The sequence below is a fragment of the Crocodylus siamensis genome, chromosome 1 (genome assembly GCF_052110815.1).
Source record: "Crocodylus siamensis isolate JL-2025a chromosome 1, ASM5211081v1, whole genome shotgun sequence".
In the NCBI taxonomy this organism is placed as follows: domain Eukaryota; kingdom Metazoa; phylum Chordata; order Crocodylia; family Crocodylidae; genus Crocodylus; species Crocodylus siamensis.
In genome coordinates this window covers 273367828-273394808 of record NC_143395.1, presented here as the reverse complement: position 1 = coordinate 273394808, position 26981 = coordinate 273367828, and the positions used below count along the sequence as shown (strand labels likewise).

General features: G+C 39.1%; 1 protein-coding gene and 1 long non-coding RNA gene across 4 annotated transcripts in view; one reads left to right on the top strand and one right to left on the bottom strand.

Annotated features, from left to right (window-relative positions):
• Nucleotides 1–26981, bottom strand: part of SH3KBP1 (SH3 domain containing kinase binding protein 1) — a 361555-nt gene that overhangs the window by 19962 nt on the left and 314612 nt on the right. For all 3 annotated transcript variants that reach the window (XM_090062600.1, XM_090062582.1, XM_090062591.1), the window contains 5 exons: nucleotides 23324–23425; nucleotides 15689–15740; nucleotides 10146–10226; nucleotides 7730–7892; nucleotides 2134–2219 (listed from right to left, as the gene is read on the bottom strand). In XM_090062600.1, coding sequence (XP_089918726.1) covers nucleotides 2134–2219; nucleotides 7730–7892; nucleotides 10146–10226; nucleotides 15689–15740; nucleotides 23324–23425 — 484 coding nt within the window. The remainder of the gene's footprint in view (nucleotides 1–2133; nucleotides 2220–7729; nucleotides 7893–10145; nucleotides 10227–15688; nucleotides 15741–23323; nucleotides 23426–26981) is intronic.
• On the top strand, nucleotides 1373–26970 carry LOC149874493 (uncharacterized). Its single transcript, XR_016444144.1, has 3 exons — nucleotides 1373–1653; nucleotides 8916–9019; nucleotides 23826–26970. It is a non-coding gene; the product is annotated as an uncharacterized LOC149874493 (long non-coding RNA).

The window sequence follows — 26981 nt, the reverse complement described above, 5'->3', positions numbered from 1 at the left end:
TAATTCAAAAATTGGGGATTTATTTATCAAACAAAACCAGGATCCCAGGTCATAACCTTACACATGTTCCAATTTAACCTGTAAGTGCTTTAAAATTCATCTCAATCCACTTTTTGCTAATAATTTCTTGTTACCTGAAAAAATTAATGGACTGATTGCCCCCTTCTCAAAAAATGAATATAACAGCAGCAGGCTATGGCACACTCTGGGCTCCTAATCCCTTTCCATCATTCAGGACAGTCATTCGCTATTATGTAGTTCTAGCCAATACCATTTTAAGTCACCATATAATTTTGTCTTCTCCTTCTTAGCTGTGTATTTCCTTAACAACCTTTTCAACAAGGGGTCATCAAAACCACTTAGAAATCCAAGATAAATATTATCATCAGGTCAATTCTTGCTCCCATATTATAATCTTAAAATAAAACAAAACAGCAATAACAAAAAACACCTCTAACTGGCTAGAAAGGCATCATCTGCCCTTGTAGATGTCATGCTGGTTTGACCCTATCATGTTATACTTGTCTAAGTGTACATGCTATTCTATCCTTGGACTTAGTTTGTTTTCATCACTAAAGATACTTTAAGTTCAGCATTTAAAATCTTGTGCAATACAGTGCAAAAATGGTTTACTTGGGGGGCAGGGGCTTTTTGTTGACTTTACCAGTTTGTTTCCATTTTTGCAACAACAACAACAAAAATCAAATCTGGAAAAGAACAAATATTGTTCTGAATCAAAATTACTAGCAAGCTCTTATCAAATAGCACTAAGTGCATTCAGTGCTAGATATAAAAATTTACAGAGCAACATACTATTATATTATGTATGAAACCATAAACTGTTGCCAGTACACACAGGCCTAGTGGCTGTGAAGTACATTTATACAAAGGAATAAATACATTAAATCCCAAAATGATTCCATTTCCATATTCTGTTGGCGTTAATAACAAATTATTCAGAAAATATAATAATGTACAGCCATAAACCAGTTTGTACAATATAGCTGTAATTTCTAATATTGCTGCTTGCCCTCCAGAAATCTGCAGAAAATACTGTTTATTCTTAGCTAAAATAAAGCAGACTGACAGCAAGAAATTCCAAAAGCAGACACTTGATTATTGAGACCAATAATAAAGTTCACTTCCATAAAGTTAACCAAAATAATTTTTATGCTTCTTTTTTATATATTAAATTCACATTTTACATATGTATTTTAAAGTTTCACTTTTAAGTCTGAAGAAATGGCAGATTGGTTCTTGGAAGTACAACATTTTACCATAATGTGTTAATATGAGTGGTTCTAGGAAGAAACCACAACTTAAAAAAAAAAATGCATGCTACCAATGAAATGTAGAAATGCTTACATTCAGGACAATGTTTCTGCCTCTTACAAAAACATGATTGCTGCTTCACAGTTGTTACTGAACTGAGCGACAGAAACAGATGTCATTGGAATACTTCCACTTACAAGTGACACTGGCCCTGGGTTTGCTTACAGAAATGTGATAAACTATAACACCTCACTTTCTGAAGGCCACTTACAACAACCACAACCTCAGCGCACATCTCTTAAGGATTTCAAACTCAGGAATGGAAATGAAAAGAAAAGTAATTTTCTTTTACTCCTGTCAAGGTGATTCCACGATTAAACTGTAAGTGTTTCAGGGACACCAATTGTTACTTTAAATGCAGTACAGTTCTTTGCTAACTTTAAAAATTAAACAGATGCTTGCAATAATGTTTTTTTTTTAAATTTAATCAGTCTCTCTTCCCTTACATTTGCAAATACAAGCCTTTAAAACATTAAAAATATCAAATGTACTAAACATACACCTTAGAAAACACAGCAGACTGATTATTTGGCCTAGCTAACTGCTTCAGGCTTCTAACAGCACAGCCTACTTCCCATTCAAAATATCCAATAGTTTGATAATTCTCTTTTCTACTTTCTTTAAAAGACTAAGCAAAAAATGTGTTTAACTTTTTGTTTAAAATTCATTATGAACCCATTATTCTGTTCTTTCTGGAGCACAGCAAAACCGTAAGACCACAAATATTTCTACCACCATTTTGTCAGAAGAAATATAAAAAACATAACATAACTGTTAAATTATAAAAGCACCAGAACTTACCAATATCACTGCTTCTTTCTGAGGAGTCCTTCTCAAGGGTGTTGGATACTGTACTGCCCACAAGTTCTACTTTTTGACTATCACTCCTACAGTGAGAAAAAAAAGAGGAGATATTTATTAGAGATCACGTATGGGTTAGAGGCTATAGACTGTTAGCTTGAAATTAATATAAAGAAGGGCAGAGTGTTCCCCATTTTGGGTGCCACAGAACAACCTGTCAGAGAGAGTCGTCTTTAGTAAGTAGACATGCTGTGTGGATTAACCTTATCTCATTTCTCTTCAACACCTGTCAAAAAGGCTATTTTAGACACAGTAGTATCCCTAAATAATTCCTCATATGTTCCCTGATTTTAGATTTTCTTCATGATAAGAAGTTAAGGTTTATCCTTCAGAAACTTATCCATAATACAATTGTTTCTACCTAATTATCAATGCAGGGATATAGATGTGATAGTGATGGGTAAAACTGTTGATAAAACGTAGATAAGAGAGACCAACATTTCAAGCTAAGGTAATGGGGTCCAGTAACTCTCAGTACTATTCATAAAGTCATCTGCTTCATCATGATGAGTGTCCTGCACTAGAAAAGAATTTTCTTACCCAGTAGTCATGTCTTTAGACTATGAAATTCCTTCCAGAGTTTCAAAAAAGTCACATAGCCTGGGATAGTTTATTTGACAGAGAAAAGAGAATAATTATTTGTAAGAGGGAGACTGCAATTTTAAGGGAAGCAGAGATTAAGCCATGAGTAATTCTTCCTTCCTTTTAAGCAAAAGCTTCTATACAATGATAGGCTTAGTTTATCAAAACAAAATGACTAACCGGGAAGAATAAAATTAAATCAAATGTAAGAATATACTTTAAAATTTCACAGGTCTGTAAATCTACTAAGAAATTTCAAGAGAGCCATAGTTCACTTAAATCAGTGTTTCTTAACCTTTCTAGGCTTCATAGATTTGACCCATTCCTCAGAAAATATCAGCTCTTAATTTTCACTCTTTTTTGACTACAGAAAAATAACAAGAGCATAGATCTTCTGTTGCATAGAACCCAGAACAACCACAACAGATCAAAAAGTTTAACACCATGGATATATGAAAACTATGGGTTTATCTTGTGAATCAAATCACACCTAACAGTGCGTACTCCACAGCATCCCTGAAAAGATCTCAAGACATCCCAGGGTGCCATGGCACCCTTGTTGAGAATCACTGACTTAAATGGATTGATCTATGGATTACTGTATCTATACAGCACTATGCACATTTTCCCTATATATGGGTAAAATGTACCAAATATGTAACAGTCCCTGCAACAAGCAGCCTAGACATTCAGTATGTTGCTTGAAAGAGCGGCATTAGCCATTCATAAATTGAAATACAGCATAAAATACTAGGGTGTTTATAGGTGTGCTCTGGGAGGTGGGAGGAGAGGAGTGCTTTAATTAGCACAGCTCCAAGACCTGTGTATCATGTGTATCAGTGTCCCTGTGCTGAAAAATGGCGACGGGGTGCTTTGAACTAAAGCTCATCAAATGACGCTAGTACATGTGATACTGATACACATGACGCTGGAGTCTGCTCCAATGCACCGTAACATGTGGAGGGAGCAGTCTCCCTCCACATGTATATGAGCTGCTAAAGACAGCATTTGCTCTTTGTTTTTCATTTGTAGATGCAACTTTTCTGCTTTTGTTGGTATAATCTGGTGAAAGATGGCTTGAAATTTATCTAATGATGCCAGATTTATAAGTATGAAGGTGGTACTATCTATTAGAAAATGAATGGACATTATTTCAGACTACAAATAGTGTAATGGATAAGTCTGAGTTGCTTTGCTAAAAACTGGGAAAAAGTTATAGAAAAATTAGACACACCCACAGATTACATTACTGTAGGTTAATGAGAACTGGAAAATGAGTTCCTGCTATAAAATATTAAATTGGCAGGAAGTTTCTAAAAGACAAGAAAACAGGAGAAATCACAAGAATCCTGGCACACTTTTAGTAAAATGTGATAAATGTGGGCATTCAAAATGAACAGCTTGATCAGTAAAGGTCCTTTATTTTTCTAAAATTGTTGGAAGAAACATATAACAAAATTGCAATGTCTTAGTTGGCATAGCCACCAAGTGGCCTACACTGTACTTCCCTGGAACTTTTTTTCACGTATATGCTTACTAACAAAGAAACAACATTTCCTGGAAGCGTTCTGAAGAGGGAATACTTAATGTTTGGGATAAGGTGGTAAAGTATTGTGATTATAGGGCTGAAAGTTACTGTGACTGAATTTGGTGTCATTGCCCTAATCCAGGAGAAAAGTCTTTATGAATGCTAGATGCCCTACAGAATTTCCCATCTGTGAATAGCCAGGCAAAGGCTGGAGGAGAAGTTACCATAGAGCTGCTCATGCCAGATTGTGCGTAGTGATTTTATGCAACTTACACAGCCTTCAGATTTTCCTTCAAAAATTAATACCAACCATTTGTCAGTGTAAATCAGGGTAAAACTTTGCAGTCTCAGCACAGTTAGGCCTGGCCTACACTAGAGAACTTAAACCACTGGTAACAGGTATAATCAAATAAAAACACTGTGTATTCATATTGACTATGCTGTCTTGGGAAGAAGTTGGTTACAGTTTTCATCTACATACATACTAGTTGCAGAGCTATGTTGGAACCTATTCCAGTCTCCCAAATCCTAACCTGTGACCACGAGGGGGGAAAAAAACCCCAGTTACTGAAACTCCTAAGATGTAAGGTGCACACAACAGTACAAAGAGGCAGCAACAACTGAAATATCAGGGGAACGTGTTACAAATCTACCGGAGCCTTCTCTGCCCAGCTCTGCACCCAATCTGAAGCATTTCTGCAGTTCTGTTTCAGTCTACTATTCCAATTGGTCTCATGCTCACAGATTTTGGTATAAGATACCATAAGGGCCTTTCAAAATATTTAGCAGCTGATTAAAAAAGGGAGGAAGGAGGACCCAGGAAACTATAACCCAGTTAGTCTTACCTTGGTCCTGGGGAAGCTTTTTAAGACAGAGAATTATCCTGACGCATATCCGCAAGGGGCCAGCAGGGAAGATTATGCTTAGGGGCAACCAACACGGGTTCATCAGAGGCAGGTCCTGTCAAACTAACCTGGTGGCCTTCTACGACCAGGTAACCAAATCCTTAGGACACAGGTGTAGCAGTGGATGGAGACTGTGGTGTCCATACCTACACAGTCAGATGGGTCACTAGTTGGCTGGAGGCCCGCACCCAAAGAGTGGTGGTGGAAGGGTCCTATTCGACCTGGAGGGATGTGGGCAGGGGGGTCCCCCAGGGCTCGGGCCCGCACTGTTCAACATCTTCATCAGTGACTTGGACAAGGGGGTAAAAAGCACCCTGTTCAAATTTGCTGATGACACTAAGATGTGGGAGGATGTGGGCACGCTAGAAGGGAGGAATAGGCTGCAATAGGACCTAGAAAGGTTACAGGGGTGGGCGGACGAAAATAGGATGGGATTCAACACTGACAAGTGCAAGGTGATGCACCTGGGAAAGAACACCATACCTACAGGCTGGGGAACTCCATTCTTGTCAGTACAGAGGTGGAAAAGGATCTTGGAGTCATCATTGACTCCAAGATGAACATGGGCCGGCAGTGTGGGGATGAAGTCAGGAAGGCCAACCGTACCTTGTCATGCATCCACAGATGCATCTCAAGCAGGTCCAAGGAGGTGATCCTCCCCCTCTACGCGGCACTGGTCAGGCTGCAGCTGGAGTACTGCGTCCAGTTCTGGGCACCGCACTTTAAGAGGGATGTGGACAACATGGAGAGGGTCCAGAGAAGGGCCACTTGCATGATCAGAGGGCAGCAGAGCAGGCCCTATGAGGAGAGGCTAGGGGACCTGAACCTGTTCAGCCTCCAAAAGAGAAGGCTGAGGGGACACGTTTACAAACTAGTCAGAGGGGACCGGCAGGCATTGGGTCCCTGGTCCCCCGAGCACTACCAGGAATGACAAGAAATAACGGTCACAAGCTGGCAGAGGGTAGATTCAGACTAGACATCAGGAGGCGCTATTTCACGGTCAGGGCGGCTAGGGTCTGGAACCAACTTCCAAGAGAAGTGATGCTGGTTCTGACCCTGGGGGTCTTTAAGAGGAGGCTGGATGAACACCTTGCTGGGGTCGTTTGACCCCAGTACTCTTTCCTGCCATGGCAGGGGGTCGGACTTGATGATCTGCTCAGGTCTCTTCCGACCCTACCAACTATGAAACTGTGAAATGGAGGTGACTGTTAGTTAGAAAACAACCATATCCTGCTAACTACATTTAAAAAATAGACCATTTTTACTCTAGGTTTCAAGCTTCTTAATTATCCAAATAATTAAAAATCTATTCCATGGATTATTTAATTAATGTTAAACTTCAGACTTATTCCCATAAAACATCCTTATATAGGAGAACACAATACAACCTCCAGACTTGATAAGGTCATTAATTTAAATTAACTGATAAAATAATTAGGATTGAAACTGTTAACAGTGGTGCTCCTTAAAGGAGTTTCATCAACTTTCATGAGATAAAATTGGCAGCAGACAACACAGTCTAGAGGAACACCTTAAACTTTTTTTTTAATTGACTGGATTTTAAGTTGAGATAGTGCATGAAGGAGGGAAAACACTGTGTTTTGGTTTTATTTAGGCTCTTAACCTGCCTTTATCAACCTAGTACCTAAACACTGAAACTTAAAAGTATAGGACAGCAAGGAGACCGGAGATCAAAAGTTTTATTATTATTTGCCTGTGCCCATAGATAGTGCGTGACCTGGCGCAAGTCATTTAAACTTTGTTTAATTTGTTTTCCCAAATGTAAAACAAAATGAATATGATTCTACCTCAAAATTATGTTGCAATGCCTAATCTGTTAATGCTGGTAAAGGGTGATGGCAGCCACTGATGAAAGACAAGGTAACAGCAACACAGATAATACCATTATAAACTATCTTTCAAATAGGGTTCCAGCATAGTACTTTGAGTGTATCCTTGTGTAATTTAAAATACTGATTGCAAAAAATGTATAAATATGTTCAAACTTTGTCTACAATGGCCAAAGACTGAAACCAAATTAGACCTTTCTTAAAAGCAATATTATTTATAAACGTTACAGGCTAACACATTATTCTCAAGTCAAGTAGGCAGGGCTACCAAATGGCACTGTCTAATCGAGTTGTTCCAATTGTTGTAACTTGAGTTTGTTGCGCAGCAGTTAACTGGAATTAACTAACATTACTGCAAGTGCTTGGCAGACACTCCACAAATGCTGGACTAAGAACAAACAGCTGTGAACTCTTGTTAGTACACTAATTAACTCATACTAAGTAACAGTTAACTTACTTGAATTACAACAGCACCAAAACATCTAATCTTTTCAAGGTCAGTGTGACAGCTTTATGGTACAATATCTAATTAGAAGACTCCTTTTTATCTTGTTCCTTTAAATAAAATTAAAATATGAAACTAACAGTAGCATCAACTGCAAGATCTAAAATCTATGAATCTGTAGGTTGCCTTTTATTCCAAATCATTCCAGATAGGAAAAGAACAATACCTTGCATGAGTCACAGGCACAACTGGTCTTTCTGGTCGCCGTGGGGGCAATGTACCAGGTTTGTTCAGAGAGTTAGTTTTGGGTGGTCTGGGTTTCTTTGGAGGTATAGCAGGAACTGAAGGCTTCTGCAATTCCAACTGCTTTTGCTCTCTCTCTGATCTTTCTTTAAATCAATTTTTCCCCAAAAAGAAAAAAAAGAAATTATTAAGTGGAATTCTCTGGCACACATCAGTTTACAATCTACAGAACTGATGATTCGTAGTTAAATAAATCTAAGAAATGTCTGCATTTTTCACTGTTCTACCTCTTAATAAGTTTTAATGTAGTATGCTTTAATGAATCATGCACCACAGAAACAGACCCTGGCAATTTTTCTTTGTTAAAAATACTAGCAGAAAACATTCAACATGATAACATAAAATTGGGATTCAAGGTCTGATTTCAACTCACAAAAAAAAATGGCATTCAGATTCCTCATGGTGGAAATCTTTTGACCTGCTCATACAGAGGCACATAAAAAGATCTAATGGGTTAAGTTAAGGACAGTATCTTTGTTATATTTTATAAAATGAAAAAGTATAAACTGAATAAGTTACAGGATCTCTGCGGTCCTCCTTCACATATCAAAGGTTCACCAGAACGTAATACTGGGTTAATGTGTTGAAGGCACGCCAGTTTCTGTAGGCCACAGAACACAGACGGAGTGAACTTGCCCATATCAAGTCTGGCCACCACTGGTTCCTCAGCCTGAATGACTAGGTACCCACCTGCAATGCCTTTGAGCAGGGCTTAAACTTGCACCTTTGGCACAACAAGATGCCTACTGCATTGCCACTGTGCTCAGTTTCTTTTATAACTACATAATATTTTGATATAGAAATCATGGCTGAAACAGAAAAGGATCGGTGACAAAAGTCATCTCGTTTATCCCTTATGTCATGTAAAAGTACATTAGATAAAGGTGCAAGGTGGGTTCCAACACCTTCTCTTGGAAACCATTCCTCAATCTAACAGATATCAGGCACTTTCACACCAATGCTCCTTATTATTCTTCACATTGTGGTAGTGCCCAAGAACCCTATGTATTTTTGCTTAGCACTGTATTATACAGACACGTAATAAGAGAGATCCCTGCCTATACTCATACACCTCTAGCACATTCAACAATTTCTTTTCTTTCTTGTAGGAGGCAAGACAGGGTGGCACCTTAGAGACCAACTCATTCATGCTTTTGTAGGTGGCGACCTACTTTGTTACATGTGATGAGAGAGCAAGGCTACTAAATAAAAAGTAAGAAAATAATTTAAATACAAATCATATTTGGAGACTCAATACCTACAAATAACTGGCACTGCCACAGGCACACATACACAGCTCCCCAAAAGAACAAAAAGTTAGGAAATCCTAGAGTTAAGGCTGCCTGTGCTACCTAATTTGTCCTCCAAGGCAAATATTGGCTTCTTACAGGCATTAAAAAAAGGTGCTTTATTTTAAAGTTGGAGGGCTCCTGCACTGAGCCCAGCACATGCCCAGAAGAGGCAAAACATTAGTTGGACCCGGCTTGCCCAAAGTCTGCACAGATCAGGTGCTTTAGTGGGGCTTTTTTGGTGCTTTTATCTAACAGCTGACTGAATCAGCTGTTAGATAAAAATGCCAAAATCCCTGTTGAAATGCCTGATCTATACAGACATTGTGGAACTGGGTCAAACTAACGTGCTGCTGGTCAAGCATGGGGGCGGGGGGAAGGGTTTTTTTTAAATGTCGGTAAGCATCCATACTTTTTAATAATGTAGCCACGTGCTATTTTTCCCATACAACCGCTGCCTCATTTAATTGCACACGAGTGACTAATTCCATATTTTGTTTTCTTCTTATTGCTCAGGCATACAGGTGATACCTTATTTTAATACAAATTCTTCAAACCTTGTTCTGAAGGTAGAATTTGTATTTCCTTATAGGCTTCTCTGTGGTGTTCATCACTGTAACATTCAAGTGCTTCACAAATCTCCTGTGTTGAGGGGGTAATACCCTCACTTTACAGATGAGGAATTGAGGCACAGAGGCATCAAGGCAAAAAAAGTCTGATAATTATGGGCAAGACATTAAAGACACCAAGGACTGGATTTTGTTTAGCACAGCATTATTTAGCCTTCTATACAGCTGTGAATACTCAGCACTTCTGTACTGGCACAGCTGTGCTATACAATCTACTACAATGATGTAGTATTATTCCCTTATCTTTGTTCCAGAAACTGGCCTAGAAACAATTGTCCAATACTTTCCAAAACTACATAATTGCACACTTACAGGAATGGAGAACAAACAATACATTTATTGGAAGACTAGCAAATGAAAACTTGAATCAACCTCCTCTCCTTGCCACTCTGCAAAGAGCAAACAAAAACACATTTCATACCTTTCTCTTCTGTTCGATTAGGAAGACATTCTGGCCTTTCTGGAGGTACCTTTCTGATTTCATGCTTTTTGTCCGTGGTAACTGTCAAAGAAACAGATAAATTTTCAAAAAATGAAACTATTCAGTAAAAAAAACAATAAGAAAGATATGAGATTTTTTAGTTTTTCTCGTTTTGAAAATTGCACAATAAACTATACATGCATCTATTTTCACGTAAAGTTGATTACACTGTGAAAGCATAAAAAAAATTACACTTGTGCAGTGCTCACAGTTAAGTTAGTGTTTCTGAATAAATCTTAGGAGTGCAGGAACTTGACAAAATGAAAATGCAAATTATTTTGTCAATAAGTATAAAATTAAACAGATTCCAAACTTTTAGTTTGAATTTTAAAAAGTTTAAAATGTTGCAATTCTCTACCTATGTATATGAGAAGAATGACTCATATGGGGGGAGGGAGGGAGAAAGAGTCCTTCAGAGTTAGCCATTAAATGGGAAAATTTTAATAACAAAGAAGAGAGAATTAACATACATAAATATCCATTTTTTTCATTTAGATCCTGCCTGCATTATAATTATTTACACACATTAAATACCGTTCATGTTTAAAAGCAGTTAAACTAAGAATCAACACAGAATGATTTGACTACAAGACACAAAATTAACTCAGATTTTTTTTTTAAACTTTTATCATCATCAGTTCAATTCCACAAATGTTAGCAATAGTGAGAACACTAGTAATTACAGTGCTCTTGGTGGCTGTTAACATTTTAAAAGAACGTATTAGATAAAGGTGTGACACATATATAGGTGTAGCAGGATTTGATTTTATTGGTAAACATAGATGAGTGTCTAGTTCACCTCAGGTATCCAGGTTGTAACCACATTGGTTTAAAGCAGGGGTCGACAACCCCCGGCACGTGTGCTGAGCGTGGCATGCGAGGCCATTTTGCTCGGCACGCCACAGCCAGCCCCGGCTCTGGGTAGCTGCTGGAGCCTGGGCTGTTCCCAGCAGGGCTTGCAGTGTCCTAGCTGCCTGCTGGGAGCAGCCCGAGCTCTGTGTCTGGCAGCAACTACCCAGAGCTGGGGCCCGGTGCAGCCGGGAGGCTCCAAACAGCTGCACCGGGCTCCGAATCCTGAGCATCAGCTCCATGCCAGCACGTGCACCTGCGCATCGGAGTGGGCAGTGGGGGAGGGACCTTAGGCAATGCAACCTTGGTCTCTCCCCCCCACTCCTGGCATGGAGATGGTGACTGGGCTCTGGAGCCTGGCACAGCTGTTTATAGCCAGCCTGGGCTCTGGGCAGTTGCAGTAAGCAGAGGGCAGGCTGCAAACAGCTGCGCCGGGCTTCACAGCTCCAGCATCAGTTCCACGCTGGCAGTGACTGCACGCGCACCTCAGCACAGACAGCAGGGCAGCGCAGCCCGCCCCAAGGTGCACCTGTTTGCAGCCTGCCTGCTGCAGCTGCCCAGAGCCCAGGCTGGCTCCAAACACCTGTGTCGGGCTCCAGAGCCCAGTCACCAGCTCTGTGCCAGAAGTGGGGGAGAGACCAGGGTTGCGCTGCCTCAGGCTCCTCCCCCACTTCCTGCTCTGAGGCACACCTGTACGTGCCAGTACAGAGCTTATGCCGGGGATACGGAGTCCAGCACAGCTGTTTGGAGCCTCCCGGCCGCAACCAGCCCCAGCTCTGCTGCTAGCCGGAAGCCCAGGCTAAGGGGCAGGGGCAGCAGGGCTGGTGGGCAAGGGGCAGCTGGGCTGGGGGGCACAGGCTTTGGGTGGGGGGCAAAGGGCACACACATCCTGCCATGTACCTCCTGCCCTCATTTTGTTTTTCTGGCATGCTGGCACTCCAGCACCTTCCAAGGTAAGCATTGTGGGGGTTTTCAGCACTCCCGCCAAAAAACGTTGCCTACCCCTGGTCTAAAGGCTACTCACAGACTGATGAAACAATATTTTCATTGCTGATAAACAAAAGAAGGGAAGAACGGAAGGGAGTAGCAGGCAGGAATATTGAAGGCCAGCCTCTTTAAAGAGAAAAACAGCCCCAGGTCTAATGGCTCATCAATTAAGCAATTAGCTGATCATTCACAGGTGCCAGGAAGTGGGGTGGAGGGAGGTAACAGGCCACTTAAACCCCTACTCAAAACCCAGAAAAAGGCTGTTCCTGATGCCTGAATGGGACAACTCAGCTGCAGCAAACTGGGAAGAGACTGTAAAAAAAGGAGAAGCAGCCTACTGCTGAGACTGGTATACAAACAGGAGGACTCCAATTAGAAAGGATATAAGTTCTGGTGTTTTCTTGAGCTTTTTGTTGTTGGGTTGGTTTGTTGTTTGTTTTTGTTATTTCGGGGTGGAAGATCTTTATGTTGCTAATTTAATTGAAAATCAATAAAAATTTAAATAAATGCTTAAAATAAACACTATTATCTGTCAGAATGTTTTAAAAAATGAATTCTAGCCTAATTAAATAGCATTTCAAATAATGGAGACTACTGGCATCATGTCTCCACTATCTGCCACAATTTTGCTTTCGCAGCCTGATGTGAACTAATAAGCAGCAAAGATTTCCTAGTGTAAACAAGAAGTCATTCTAATCCCCAAGTACATTTTATAAGAACTATTGTAACAGCTTTTGGCTTCACTGAATTGGCCAACTACAAGGTTAAAAGCATTTTAGCTTAACAGTGTTTAAAGCTGCTTCAGGGAATACTTAACATTTTAATAAGAAGTACAGTGAATAGGACCTACTAAAAGGGGAAGCAGAGCAGGAAATACACTATGAGGTTTCTTGGTTAAATTTCTTTCCTTTTATTCAATGTCTCTCTCAAATGCAGTTACATTTTTTTAAATATGTCAATCAGCATTTGATCCTTGCCTGATCAGGTCCTTTTAAGACTCAATGCTAATTGCCCCTAGTGATGACTTCTGGCCATTTTTATTCTGTGACTGCTCTGTTGGGCAAGCAACACCTCTACAAACCCACCATGCCAATAAATATTATGGAATTTACTGACCGGTACTTTTCTCTTGTTCAGGGACATACCTGGGCACTTCAGCACCCTGGTTGAAAGCCCCTGGAGTAACATCACTGGCTTCTATTTTTGTGTTCCTATCTAACTTGGTACCTGGGGCTGAGGCCCTGGTAACCCTGCCCCTCTTAATTATGCTGCTGTTCCAGATACAAGATACCATTGCAAGAATCCCAGTTAAAACTACTCTAAAATCATGAGCTTTATGTGGGGAAAAAAAGTCAAAATCCTGCAAAATTTTTCCAGTGAGCATACAAATGTATACAATGAAAAAAGACTGCAAGTCTGGTCCCCATGTGGTTAGTAAACACTGTTAACAAAGACTTAGTTTCAAGATGCAGTTAAAGTTTAGCTATAGTACACTTCATAGAAGAACCACATTTCAAATGTGTGAGGATTCCTGACAAAGTTTTATTTGTATTATAAACAAAAGTCCAACTCTAAATCTATTAAGTAAGCTTCTAACCTCCACTTATACTTTTATGCTTAGAAAAATAGTATTTTGATCTCTAATTATTTAGCATAAAACAGAATTTTCAATTTATTTTTTATGGGACATCCTACCAAATATTCAAAACTTTATAATTATCATCAGTATCAAATCAGACCTTGCTATGATGGGTTGTCTTGGAAAAACAGTAATTTCACATAGTGAGTGATATATAAAATAGTCATTCATAATAAATATACCATATTTCACTCCCAGCAGGCTTTATAAGCCTATTAATAAATAATCAGAGAACCACTGCATATGTACTGTACTGTATAGTTTAATGAACTGAGCCTCCAATATGGAACCAAAATCACATGAACTGGAGTTTTAGATTTGCTCAAACAGCTTTGGGCAAGTTCTTTGGGCCTTCATTTTCATGTCCAAAAAATTAGCATATACGTATCTGCCCACAGATCTATTGTGATGGTTAAATAGCCAATGCTTGTGGATGCAAAGGTCTACATACAAGCTAAAAGTTTTCTTCTTTTGTTTGGTAGAAAGGAAAACTAGGGAACAGATATATTTGGTAGGAAATGTAATATTTGTAGGACTTTTTCCCAAACTATATGCATGATTATAATTTCATTTGCAGATGAGAAATTTCTCTTTTATAAATCATGCTTTATATAATGTAACTACCACTAGATGGCAAAGTTATCCTGCTCTCTGAGAGCAAGGATTGAGGTAGATCCTCAATCTCAATATTGAATCTTCTGCATTTTTAGGCACCTCAAAAGAAAGTTGGAAATTAACTATGCACATGAATAAGCAAATAATATTTCTATAGTTTTAATTTTATAGTCCAGAAGAACAGCTTGGTTGATTTTAATAGTTTCAGTTAGAGTCCACTGAGTTATAATCAGCTGTACTGATGCAGCTGGCAGTTTTATTTCAACTTCAAGAACTGAAGCAGAAGAGAACTCACTTTAGAAATTACTGAAACCTGGAACAGAAAACAGTAGTTAGAAATCCTGACTAGATTCACTATGTCTACACTTCCTTTTTTTACCTTAACTTTCCCAGTGGAGGCCAACATACCTGACTACATTGGCCAGGTAACTCACATTTCAGCTGCATTAGCATAAACCATGTTTGATATCAGTTCAACTCTAGTAATTTGCTTTTAGGTCCATCCACTCTAAAATACAAATATATCAGGGGTGGTAGCTGACACTCTTAGAGCAGTTTCAACATGGTTTCTATCAGCAGCATTCTTAAACCTAGTTATAAAACACAATCAAACAAGAAACAGCACCTTTGGCACTGCACCTACAACTGGACCCCTGCATACATGCAGAGCTATGGAACCCAAGTTGCACGTGTGGTGGGGCCATTGTGTTACAGCCAGGTCCCTGGACGTGGTTTCATTGGAATGAAAATGTTCATGTCTAGCATGAATCAAGCCTGCAGGTGAAAGCCTAAGGTATTTCCCTACCACAGTAACCAGCCTATAAGACTTTGAACTGAACCCGAAAGGCCCACGCATGGTCTTAACTACATGCACAAACAAGTTGCATATAGTTAAGCATGCACTTAAGTTCTCTGAAATATCAAAGCTCTTTTCTGACACAAAAAAAAGAAAAGAAAAAGAAGTTTCCTTTCTGGTCTCCTAGTTGAAATTAACTATAAGTAGTCAGACGTAGTTGACAGATACTTGGCTGGGATGATTTAGTCCGGGATGATCTTGTCTTGAGCAGGGGGCAGAACTAGATGACCTCATGAGGTGCCTTCCAGCCCTACTTTTCTATGATCCTATAATAGCAGAATTAAGCTCTTGATATTGTATTTTCAAATAAACATTGGTCCACAAGCCCTCCTTCTGTTCATTTGCAATCTATTAAAAGGCAGACCACAATCTTTCAGGCTCATTTAATTGTTTGTTTTGATTCTATTTACTATGGTCAAGAACGTTTTTGCACATTGTTTTTTTATGCTGATGACTTCAATTTAAATTTGAAAATACATGCATTTTGAATAAGATATGTCAACTAAAGTGTGGTAGATGAGATCTGTAACACCTTACCTGACCCTTGTTTGATGACAGGAGCTGATGGAGGTGGTGGTTTCTTAGGTCTCTAAAGTTTAAAAAAAAAAAAAAAGAAGACAACGAGTGTTGGCTGGAAAGTGTTTATACACATTCAAGTCTTGATGTAATCAGACAACACTAAAAATAAATCAAAGCCTTTAGGTTTTGAGGCGGTCGTGCAGTTCCTCAGTTCTTAACATTCATTAAGAAGTGTTACAATAAAGGGATTGAAATTAATTAATAAAATGCCACTTAACTAGGTTTACAATTATAATATTATTTTAGGAAAAATACCCTCAATTGTTAAGTGGCTCCAGATCATTGAAAACAATGACTTTTTACATACTGCAGCAATCTATGCAATTAAGATTTAACCTTGTAAAAAGCAAATACCACTTTGAAAAACAGGTGGGAATGGCAGGAGCTACAATGTGTTTCTTAGACTCAGCTGGGGCATAAATGCAGAATGCAGGAAATATTCTAGAGGTTACACTTGTCACTTACACTATATGGTGGTTATCCCATTTGGAAAGAATAGGTAATAAGGCTTGCCGTGCCTGATGAAATGAAACTAATTATTCACATGAATGGCCTTCTATTTGTCATTTTTTTCATTTGTTATCACCCTGCTTCCAATGGGGCTGCCACACTGTGCACGCTAAATAAATCTGATCATTGAATCAGTTCCAAAACGGTTTCTCCTCTCCTGGGGTGGTTTTTTCCTTTTGTGTTTATATGTATGTGTGTGAGAGCCATACTGACACATGCCGTAAATGCCTTGGAGTGAATGCAAAATCAAACAGGGCACCATGCCTGAGCAGATGACACACTAATTTAACACCCACACGAAAAAGAGGGGGGAAAAAGGTCAACATGATGGAGAATAAAACTTCTCTCACAAAAAAACTAAGGAAATAAAACAGGTAATATTCCCACCACGAAATCCTTTTTTATTCCTGAGGAGGACGGTTTTCCTGCTTACTCTTTACACTCTCAAGGCTTCACATCACTGTCACTAGTCATTAGAACATCTGTGTAAAGGATACCCTTTTTAGTTGGTAGCACTGGTGGCACTGCCTTCCTGTAAGGATCCACACAAATCATGTTATTAAACCCTGTTTACAGTTCCTCATAATTTTGCCAGACATTGACTAGATGGGCTAAAATTGTCTATCCCTCTTATCTTTTTCATGCTGAAACTTTTGGGAAAAATTGTGTCAGGAATGTTTTAGCTAGGTCCAAGAATGAGATTTGTGTGTGGGGGGGGAATCACTGCGTTGCTCATTAGAAAAAATGGAATTTTTTGCTTGAAATGGCACAGAATCCCTATTATTTGGTTTGAAATGTAACAGGAAATGGTTGTAATGTCAAGGCTCTACTTCGCTATACCTGAGAACAAGCATCCAAATTTGGCCAACTTACACCCCTTTAAAAATTTAGGTTGCACAAACTCAACAGAGATACGCCAGAACCCAGACACAAAACTGTCCAACGTTTCTATCCTTAGAGACCATTCAAATTCATCACTGTCCTTAGTCTTGACCCGATGACACATGCATCATCCCCAAGAGTGACACAGTGTGCTCCAAACCTAAGATTTTGGGGACCAGAAGGATTACTCTGTAAAGACACATCTGTATTAGACTTTAGAATAAAAAAGAGTGATTCCCCTCACACAGCCTGTCTGGAAGAGGAAGCCATCTAATGTGCACTCAGAGGGATATTGTCTGAGTGGCTGGGACTGGCATGGAAAACCAGAGGATGGGACTGTGTAGGCAACTAGGGAGTCTGTGTATACTGGAGTAGGAGTATACACTCTTCCAGATGAAAATGGAACCTAAGGTTTCTGAGTTTAGACGGGATATCTGGAAAAAGCTTCTTTACTATCAGGGTAGTGAGGTGGTGGAATAGTCTTAGTGATGGGAAGTTGTGGACTCCCCATCACTGTACAGCCACTGGTTGGGAACAATCTAGGTGTATTTATGCCTATATTCTACTATACTATGGGTATTTCCCTTGATTATTGCCCCCCGCCCCCCCGCTATATGTCTTGGGGTGTTTTGAAGCCTCTCTCAGACGTACTGGGTGTTGTTGGCTACAGCCAACTTTGGGGACTCTGACTGGGATATGCCAATACTCCTGCTGGGACCAAAGCCAGAGGTTCCTGGCTAGAGGGTCTTGCCCCTCCACTTGGGGTCAGACCAATCACCATATTTGGGGTCAGGAAGGAGTTTTACTCTGTGGTCAGACTGGTATGGACTGTGGGGGTTTGTCTTCCTCTGCAGTGGGGGGGGGGGCAGCTTAGTCTCTATCTGGGATCTCTTAAGCATATACTGACAACATTTCATAAAAGTGGAACGTGGCTGCCATGGTTCCCCTGCTTTACCTGTGGCAAGTCAGGATGTTAGGTCTGTGTTGTGTTAGGGTTGGCAATAGTCTTATGCAGAGTTTAGATTATGGTTTGTATAGGACGGTTTGGCTAAGAATGATCCTACAGGGGGTTGGACTAGATCTGGAAATCCCTTCCAGCCTTATTTCTCTATGCCTCTATCAGTGTTACCAGCAAATAACTATGAAATCCACTGGTATGCACATACTGGTCCATGCAGAATCATAGTAAAGTAGAGCTGGAAGGGGCCTCTAGAGGTCATGCAGTCCAACTCCCTGCCTGAAGTAGGATCATCTCTGTCCAAAACATCCCATACAAATCCTTGACCAACATTACTAAAACTACACAGCCAAGAAAGAGGGTCACCTTCCATGCTACAGACGAAGGCAAAACCCACCCACAGTCTGTACCAATCTGACCATGGGGTAAAAGTCCACACAGAAGATGACAACTTGTCGTCACTTTCATCATTAATTTAAGTGGCAAAGTCAGTATGACTGATATCATCAAGGCTGTAACCCAGATAATGAACCCTGTGGTGTCAACATGCTACCACGAGGGGACTTAATTTTCAAAAAAGCAACATGGAAAAAAAGTAATGTAACAAAAAGCCTACATCCAGAAAACATGAAGGTTGCAAAGTATCCACATGCAAACAGCATACTAACTAGATGCTTAGAATAACTGATCACATCAAATTAATGTGCTCAAACTGACTTTTTTTTATCATCTTGATTTTCCAGAAGGTAGGTAATTACAGTCTTCTCTTCTTATTTTGAGCTCTACCTTTGGCATTAGTCATAGTGGATAAGGATGGAAATAATGCTATTGGCTCTTTTGGAAAAATTTTTTGTTTTGTTTTCGATTTTGCCTTTTGAGTATTCATTTTTTTTGTTTTTTAAATGAATTCTACCCAATTTTTCATAAAGACTGCAGTTGTAGTGTTACCAGCATACAATACGTCATGTACCTTTAAAACCTTCAATTCTTTTGGAAAGTACTACTCCTTGCTGTTTTAAATCTATGTATTAACCCTCTTTTTTCTGTTGACAAGCCATAAAACTGATGATGCCTATGAAATAATTTATTTCATAGTTTCATAGTTAGTAGGATCGGAAGGGACCTGAGCAGATCATCAAGTCCGACCCCCTGCCATGGCAGGAAAGAGTACTGGGGTCAAATGACCCCAGCAAGGTGACTGTCTAGCCTTGTCTTAAGGACCCCCAAGGTAGGAGCCAGCACCACTTCGCTTGGAAGTTGGTTCCAGATCCTAGCCGCCCTGACAGAGATCCTAGCCGCCTTGTATGTCCCCATTTCATTTTAGTACCCTGTTAGGTTATTTCTTTAAAGAAGTGTAAGTATGTAAAACCTACATAAGACTTCAGAATGACTGAACCTGATTTGTTCTTGTCTCTCTCTAATTCTGGTGTTTGGGCAAATGCAGAGACTCCTTTGTTATATTTTATTCAGAATATCAGATGCCGTATTCAGCAGTTTGGATACACGACAGCTGTGATTTTCTTTTCTGAAACAGAATCAATAATATTAAGTAGGAATTCATTTTCCTTGCATGGATATTTGCCACCATTATTGGGTTAGTTCTCCTTTTGACCAACTATTTTGTATTCATTGTTAGCCCTTTCTTTACATTTTCATTTCTCTCTCCACTTGCAGAATTTACAAGTTTTAATCTGTCCTGAATAAGTGCACCCAGGGTGAAATACTTGAATCACTTCTGTAAATTGCTCATTTGATGCTTCATTGAATGCAATTTGTTAGCATAAAATAAACCTGCAATTCTCTTAGAAGTTTAAGACTTTGCCTTTCAGCTACTTTTATGGTATAAACATTGATGGAGCATGGTCACTTTATTAGGAGCTGCAGATAAACTGAAACTGCAACTGATGGTACAAGCCTTGGAATGGAAGTTTAAATGGTGGAATTTAGTGCTAGCACCCAGACTGTAAGATCAAACACATCAGTGCTGTGCTCTCTCAGTTCAAGAGGCAAAATTGAATTCAAGGGCACATTTGAAGCTGATGATTCTAAAAAACAATAATGTGCTTCTGTGCTGCGCATCATTAGTTTATGGTTTGTGACAAAGCATTTGACAATGTGATTTTTGACAGTTAGCAAATATGTTACTCATTATATTGGCTCATTCAATCCCTTGTTTCCGCCGATTTATATTGAATTGTATAAATTGATTTTTGGTTTGTTTGGTTTGTTTTTTTTTTTTTTTACTGAAACACTAATCACCTGTATAGTCCTCATGAACTAAAACAGGACTGAAAATAAGACTTAAAAATAATATGAACACTTCAAGTTTTATCTACAAACACATTAAAAGGGTCTTATAAACAATTTAGACTTTTTGATCTCAGTGAACCAACTTTCTGTTTACAATCTCACGTCTTTTCCTTGCCTCAAAATCCAAGAGACAAATGATTCATTCACTAGTCATGTCCCTTCAACTATAGGATAGAGTCATGTGCATATTCCGGGGAGATACTGAAATGCAAGTGAGAAACAAAAGACACGCTCCCCCATTTTTCTTTTTTACTATCTAGAAACAGTTGAGAAGAGTTTCCTGCGTGTCCATTATTTGTATCCCATTCAACAGGCTATAAGAAGCTTCAAACATGATAGATCATTTTGAAGACTCTTTTTTTTTCACTCTACATGCCTGTCTTCTTTAAATTTTTCTTCCAGTGAGTCATATGCATGCCTAGTTTCTCTACCTGTATTTAAAAGAACAGATGTGCATTTTCAGAATATAAGGGATAAGAACAGATTTTTTTAAATAGTAGTATAAACTTAGAAACCATATGAAGGCTGACCCTCTACATTCTTCTTCCTCCCACTGGAAATAAGCTACACTATCTAATAAAGGATTTTTCAGTTTGATTTACCTGAACACAGGAAAACCTTATCCAAGCAGACAGAATCTCCTAACAGAGTTTAGCATAATGAAGAAAACACATATAAGAAGCTTATATGAAGAAGTTAATTCAGAGTATATTATATATCGATTTTATATTAATCTATATCTGGGTAAAGAGAAGTAAAACAGAGTGCCTTTGGGTCTCCCTATATGAAGTCTACTTAAACCTCTAGCACACAGGAAGAAAGGTTAAAGCACAGGATTGGTAGACATATTGCAGACTTGTTCAAGATATGGCGAGTCAGTTAAGAAAAAGAGAAACAAGATCAAACATGCCTAGAGTTGCACAATTAAGTTCATATTTAAGCACTCGAATAGCTTCAGCTTTTGAGAAATGATGAATATCTACAAATCTTTCTGAAAATCCTCATCTCATAAAATAAGAAGAAAGTGAAAGGCTAGAGAAAATATCTGCTCTTCAAAATAAAACAGGCAAATAGGCATGTTGTGGCTTTGTTGGTACGAATATATTGGAAGAACAACAAAATTAAAGGTGCTGAATGGAGATGTTTGAAATCAAAAGAATTCCGTGCACTGAGAAAAGCAGCAGAAAAGTGTATGTGCTTGAATATCTTCAATATTACTATATTAATTATTCTCATGATATTTCTAACAGCCAAGCCACATGTAAATTTTAAATACACTATTCATTTTTAGATTGTAAGGATAGCACATTTGTGCTGGAATTTTGTCAATAGACATGCTAAATAAGAAAAGACATTTTTCTTTTATTTGAAAATTCAACCTTACTAAAGTTGCTCAAGCTTCAAGGTTTCTGCCTCTTCTGAAAACCACTTTCTTGTTATTAGGGGACTAAAAGCCAGGGTATATCCACTCTGATATGGGATGACATTTTACTCTGTGAAATATTTTTTCTCCTCTTGCCAGAGCTGTAATTTCACCTTCATTGTGAATAATTATTACATTGGGGGGTGGGAAGGGGGGATGGGGGTGTGTGCCTGGTGCATGTGTGATATCAAGCTTTTCAAGTTATTCAATCTGTTGCCTCCAGCATCCAATTTTACTGTCAGTACTTGAGGCAGTGTCAGCGATTCTTGGTTTTATCACTGATGACTTACATAATTATTCTGAAATAATGGGACAGTCTTCTCGCAGAGGAAGAGTCTACCACGTTGTCTCAGAAAGTGTGACAGGCTTTCCAAACACAGTTTGGAAAATAAATAACTGTGCCTATTTTAAGATAAGCATCAGCAGAAAAAATATTCTTAGCTTTTCAATTTTTTTAATGGATTCTAAGAGAGTTCAAGTGAATGTATCATGAAACAAGCTTCCTCCACTCAGACAAACCAGTTTGGATTTCACCCTTATCTTTCATTCTCTCTCTAAACAATGGCTGCTGGCAAATCAGGATGACATCTGTCTAAAGCAGGTGGTAGACTAATGTTTCATGTTCTACCACAAACATATTGGAGGCATGTTAATGATTCTGATAATCATTACACCATCAAACTTGGCAAAATACACCATAATGTTCAGGCACCCTGCCTTATTTAAATTTAAAATGAAGCACAGAGGGCTCAAGAACAATGCAGAAAAGGAAGGATGACTGGGTTTACCAGCAAACATAATACCTCAAAGAAAATATACAGTAAGACCTCAAATGATGAATGTAATCCAATCTAATATAAATTTTTGTTTCTACTTGGGAGAACTTTTACAATCTTTATTCTCTCCTATGCCTGATGAAGGGTGAGTGTGCCCAAAAGCTTGTAAAGAAATAAAATAATGTGTTTGCAAATATCTAGTTGGTCTAATAAAAAGTATCACCTCTTCCACAAGTTTTGAATCTAATCTAATGCTCTTGTTAACCAGCAATTCTAGTTTCCCTGACCATTTTGGGTTTTTTATTGTACTGACTAAAGGACCAGACTAGATGGCCTTGTGAGATCCCTTTCAGCCCTACCCTCATATGATCCTAAATGTATCACATTTAAATTTCATAGACATTAGGGCTGGAAGGGACCTCGGAAGATTATCGAGTCCAGCCCCTTGCCCCACGGGCAGGAAGTCCGCTGGGGTCAAAGGCTCCCAGCAAGATAAACATCCAAACGTCTCTGAAAGGAGTCCAGAGTGGGTGCTTGCACCACCTCTGGAAGCAGTTTGTTCCAGGCCTTTGGGCTTGGACAGTTCTTCCTTATGTCCAACCTGAAATAGTCTTGGAGCAGTTTATGACTGTTTGACCTCATCATCCCTTGTGATGACATAAATCATATCTAGAAATTTCAGCTCCAATTTGATTCCATATTGTAAAGCGAAAGAGGGAAACAATTACACTTACTTCTTTTTCAAAATCAGAGGATAGGAGCTTGACAAAATTATCTGGAAACACTCCACGTCTGCCGTTGAGTTCTCCTTCCCACCAACCTGCATCAATGCAATCCTAAAAAGACATAAAAATAAAATATAAAATTCAATACATACATGTGGTTCCACAGATTTCTACAACCTTCAGGCTTTGTCCTAGAGCATGCCAATTTTCTGGAACTCGAGGTCTGATGTCCTAAATGAAAGCTACAATAATCACCCTGCATCCTGTTGTGATGTGGAATGATGAAGGAAGAACAAAAGCCATATTATAAGTTCTTAAGCAAGTCTGCCTGCGCTTAAAGCAAAATATCACCATTTCACTAAATTAATTAAACCAGTCAGTTCTGTTGTTAGGTATGATGTTAATTCCTCTCCATTTTCATTTTGGTGAAATAAAATAATTTTATGCAACTCCATTAAATTTTAGATTGTATTCTAGGTAGTTAAAAGTCTTTTTTTGCTTTTCATTTCAGATCTCTGGTGGTAAAATATCTTCAGAAAGATCCTGACACATTCAGACCACTTTTAAAATTAGATTTCAGCACAAGTTTGTTTAAAAACGGTTATCTGTTCATCTGTCATTGATTATTCATATGCTTAAATCTAGCACTGCAGTATTCCACGAATGGCACAAACTAATGTATGCAACAGAACAATATGCAACTAAGATGGTGACAATACAGGCACTGAATTATGACATCAACAACTGAATTGCACAGGAAGCATAAGCTGTTTCTAAATGAAACAAAAAATTAACACCAACATCATATAACAAACAATAAAAGTAAAATAGGAAAAAATGATTTAATGAGCTTTATTAAAATTGTGGCTAGAGATGGTAGACTGTATTTAGTGCTTATAAATTTTCAGAGCTAACTGTTTCAGTTAAATTTTTCCACCATGTTTTTTTTAAATGGTTTAATATTAAACTATCTGCTTTTTCTGCAAATAAGATTAGTGAAAAAAATATTTTGCCCATGTTAAAATAATTCTTACAACTATATCAGCAAGAGCTCTAATCTTTTGGTTGGATTTGAAAAGAAGGTTGAAATTTGTCCTGAAGACAAAGTGTTCTTTTTTTCCTTCTCCGTAAAAAAAATCACCAAATATGACTGAGTTCTATATCTCTGATATGCTGCAAATCCCGTGAGTTCAGCAGAAACTAACAAAAATTTGGCAGGTGAATTCCCCTGAATAATTTGAAGTAGAGGCCTGTGGCATGGATGGCCAACCATTGGAGGGGTTGTGTGGCAATACATCTGTATTGAGCAGGCTTCCTTTTTGGACTGCAGGGGCTGAGGAGAACTTCCCCGAAAGTTGCACTGCTTGACTCTAGCAGTGCTGTGATGCGGGACCACAGTGTGCAAGAGCAGGAATGTTGTTCCTCCTCTTCTGGTGTGCAGGCAGTTGGGAAAAGACAGAAGAAACTGGGAGGCAAGAATGTAGAGGGGAGTGGAAGTAGGAAGGGAAGAGAGGGCTATGGTAGGAACAGGAAGGCGAGAGGACAAGCATTGCTGGAGAGGTGGGACTATGACTACAAAGCAGGAGAGGGCAGATGCCATGGGATAAGGATGAAGAGAGATCCAGTACCGGAGGGGGACAAGAACCACAGCAGGCTGAACAGAAGAAGGGAGAAGGGCAGACTTGGGGTACAGAACAAAACAGTCAATAACTACTACAGATTCCATAACCTAGAAGTGTACCCAGGAGTCCTGTAGCTCTCTGTTCCTGTAACGTCAGGGAACAGCTATGAAATCTATTGGAAAAAAGTGCAAGTGTCATCCCTGTCTCACATCTAAGAGACTGCAGGTTACTGTTGCTTATTATTATTCAGGCCACCATACACTTTTTTATGCAGGCATAAATGGTGAGGAAATAGATGTTTCTAGCTTATATCAGCGAAATGATGAAAAGTAGTATAAAACAGTGCCACTTTATTGCAGCAGACTTCGATCTGCTGTCTACCAAGAGAGCGTGGGCATCCTGGAGCTGCCTCTACTCTCCAGCCATCCTGGACAGGTGCTCCAAAGGCTTGAGGGAACTGATCCTGAGCACGCCAGGAATTGCTGTGCAGGATTGAGCCCCCAAAGGCCTTGGGACTGATCACCTACTTGGCTCTCCCAGCTTATAGAGACACGTCCCAAGGAATCTTAGGGTACCTCCCTGTAAATAGAGAATGTCAGGGTTAGCCACTTGCAGAGACCTGCCCCAGCATCTCCAGGGGCATGTCTCCATAAGCAGAGAGAATCTCCGGCACTCCATGCCACCATGCTGGGACCTGTACCAACTTGTGGTTTACACATAGGCACGGGTGGGCATAGGTCCCAACAAAAAGATACAAGACAGCATGGGACCTGGCGATTTCCCAACATTCAGCACCTCCACATTAGTACCCACGCTAACCTGCGCATGGCAACATCTGTTTTTATCCATAGTTAGCTCAAGTGGTAGAAGATGGTGGTGTGAGTCTAATGATACGGAACCTACTCAAACTGGGGTCATCATACAATGTGAAGAAATGTGTATTTTGTTTTTTAAACAGGGAACTTGATTCCAAAAGCTTACATTAAGTTTGTTGGGTCAAGCACTCAAAAGTGAGGAAATGCCAGAGTTAAGTCTCCCATTTAAATTTAATTGGCCCCTTTTGCACATATGCATTACAATTCAGTCTTTAATTATCTGATCAGATACTGTTCTTTTGCCATCGTAGGAAGCTTCAAAGTGATCTATAGGAACACCACTTCATTTGTACCTGAGATTCAAAGGTGTTTAGTAAATAAAGGCTTACAGGAAGAGAAAGGACAATTTTAAATTATGATAGAATACCATCCTAGAAAACTAGATTCTATTCTTGCCTCAGCTTTACAGTTTCCCTCAGACACTGGACAAATCATTTAAACTAAAATGTTCACAGACTGTCACTAGTTGTGTGCTGCTCATTTTCTCGGTACCAAGCATGAGACACCTTAGGGACCGATTTACAAAAGCACTGAGCAGTTAGACCTGCAAATGAAACCTGTAGGAGCTGTATTTTAAACAAAGTATTATAATGCAATATATTCTGAAGGAAAAAAAACAACCAGACTGTAAGTATTTTGAGTTTTGTACCCAAAATTAATGTACCCCTTTATCTGTACTGAAGAAAACACCACCTCCTTACAAAGCAGCGTCAGATAAAGATAAATTTATCAATGTTTGCAAAGCACTTGCATGCTATAAAGATGAGCACCACAAAATGGATCAGTTCTCAAGATTTCTATATTACTTTCCTTTTCATCTCATTGCGTTTGCTGTATTTTGCCAGGAGTTTTCTTGTGTTATACAGTTTACAAGTTATGATGGTTTTTGAGAGAAAAAACAAACAGGCATTAAAAGAAAACCAGACACCAGTTTTTGGCTGTCTTTCAGTTAATTAGTTTGCTGTTCTGAGCGTTCTGTTTGGCTTATTCAGCAATTCTATCTGTTTAGATGGAATATATGCTGAGCTAGTTAAACAGCATGCTATCTTGGAGAATAAATTAACCATTGTCATTTAAAGCAATACATGTGTTTTTGTTTCTCTCCTTGTCTCAATTCTTTTGTTTCATTTAATGTGCCCAGAATGTACAAAAATAGGAATTAAACAATTC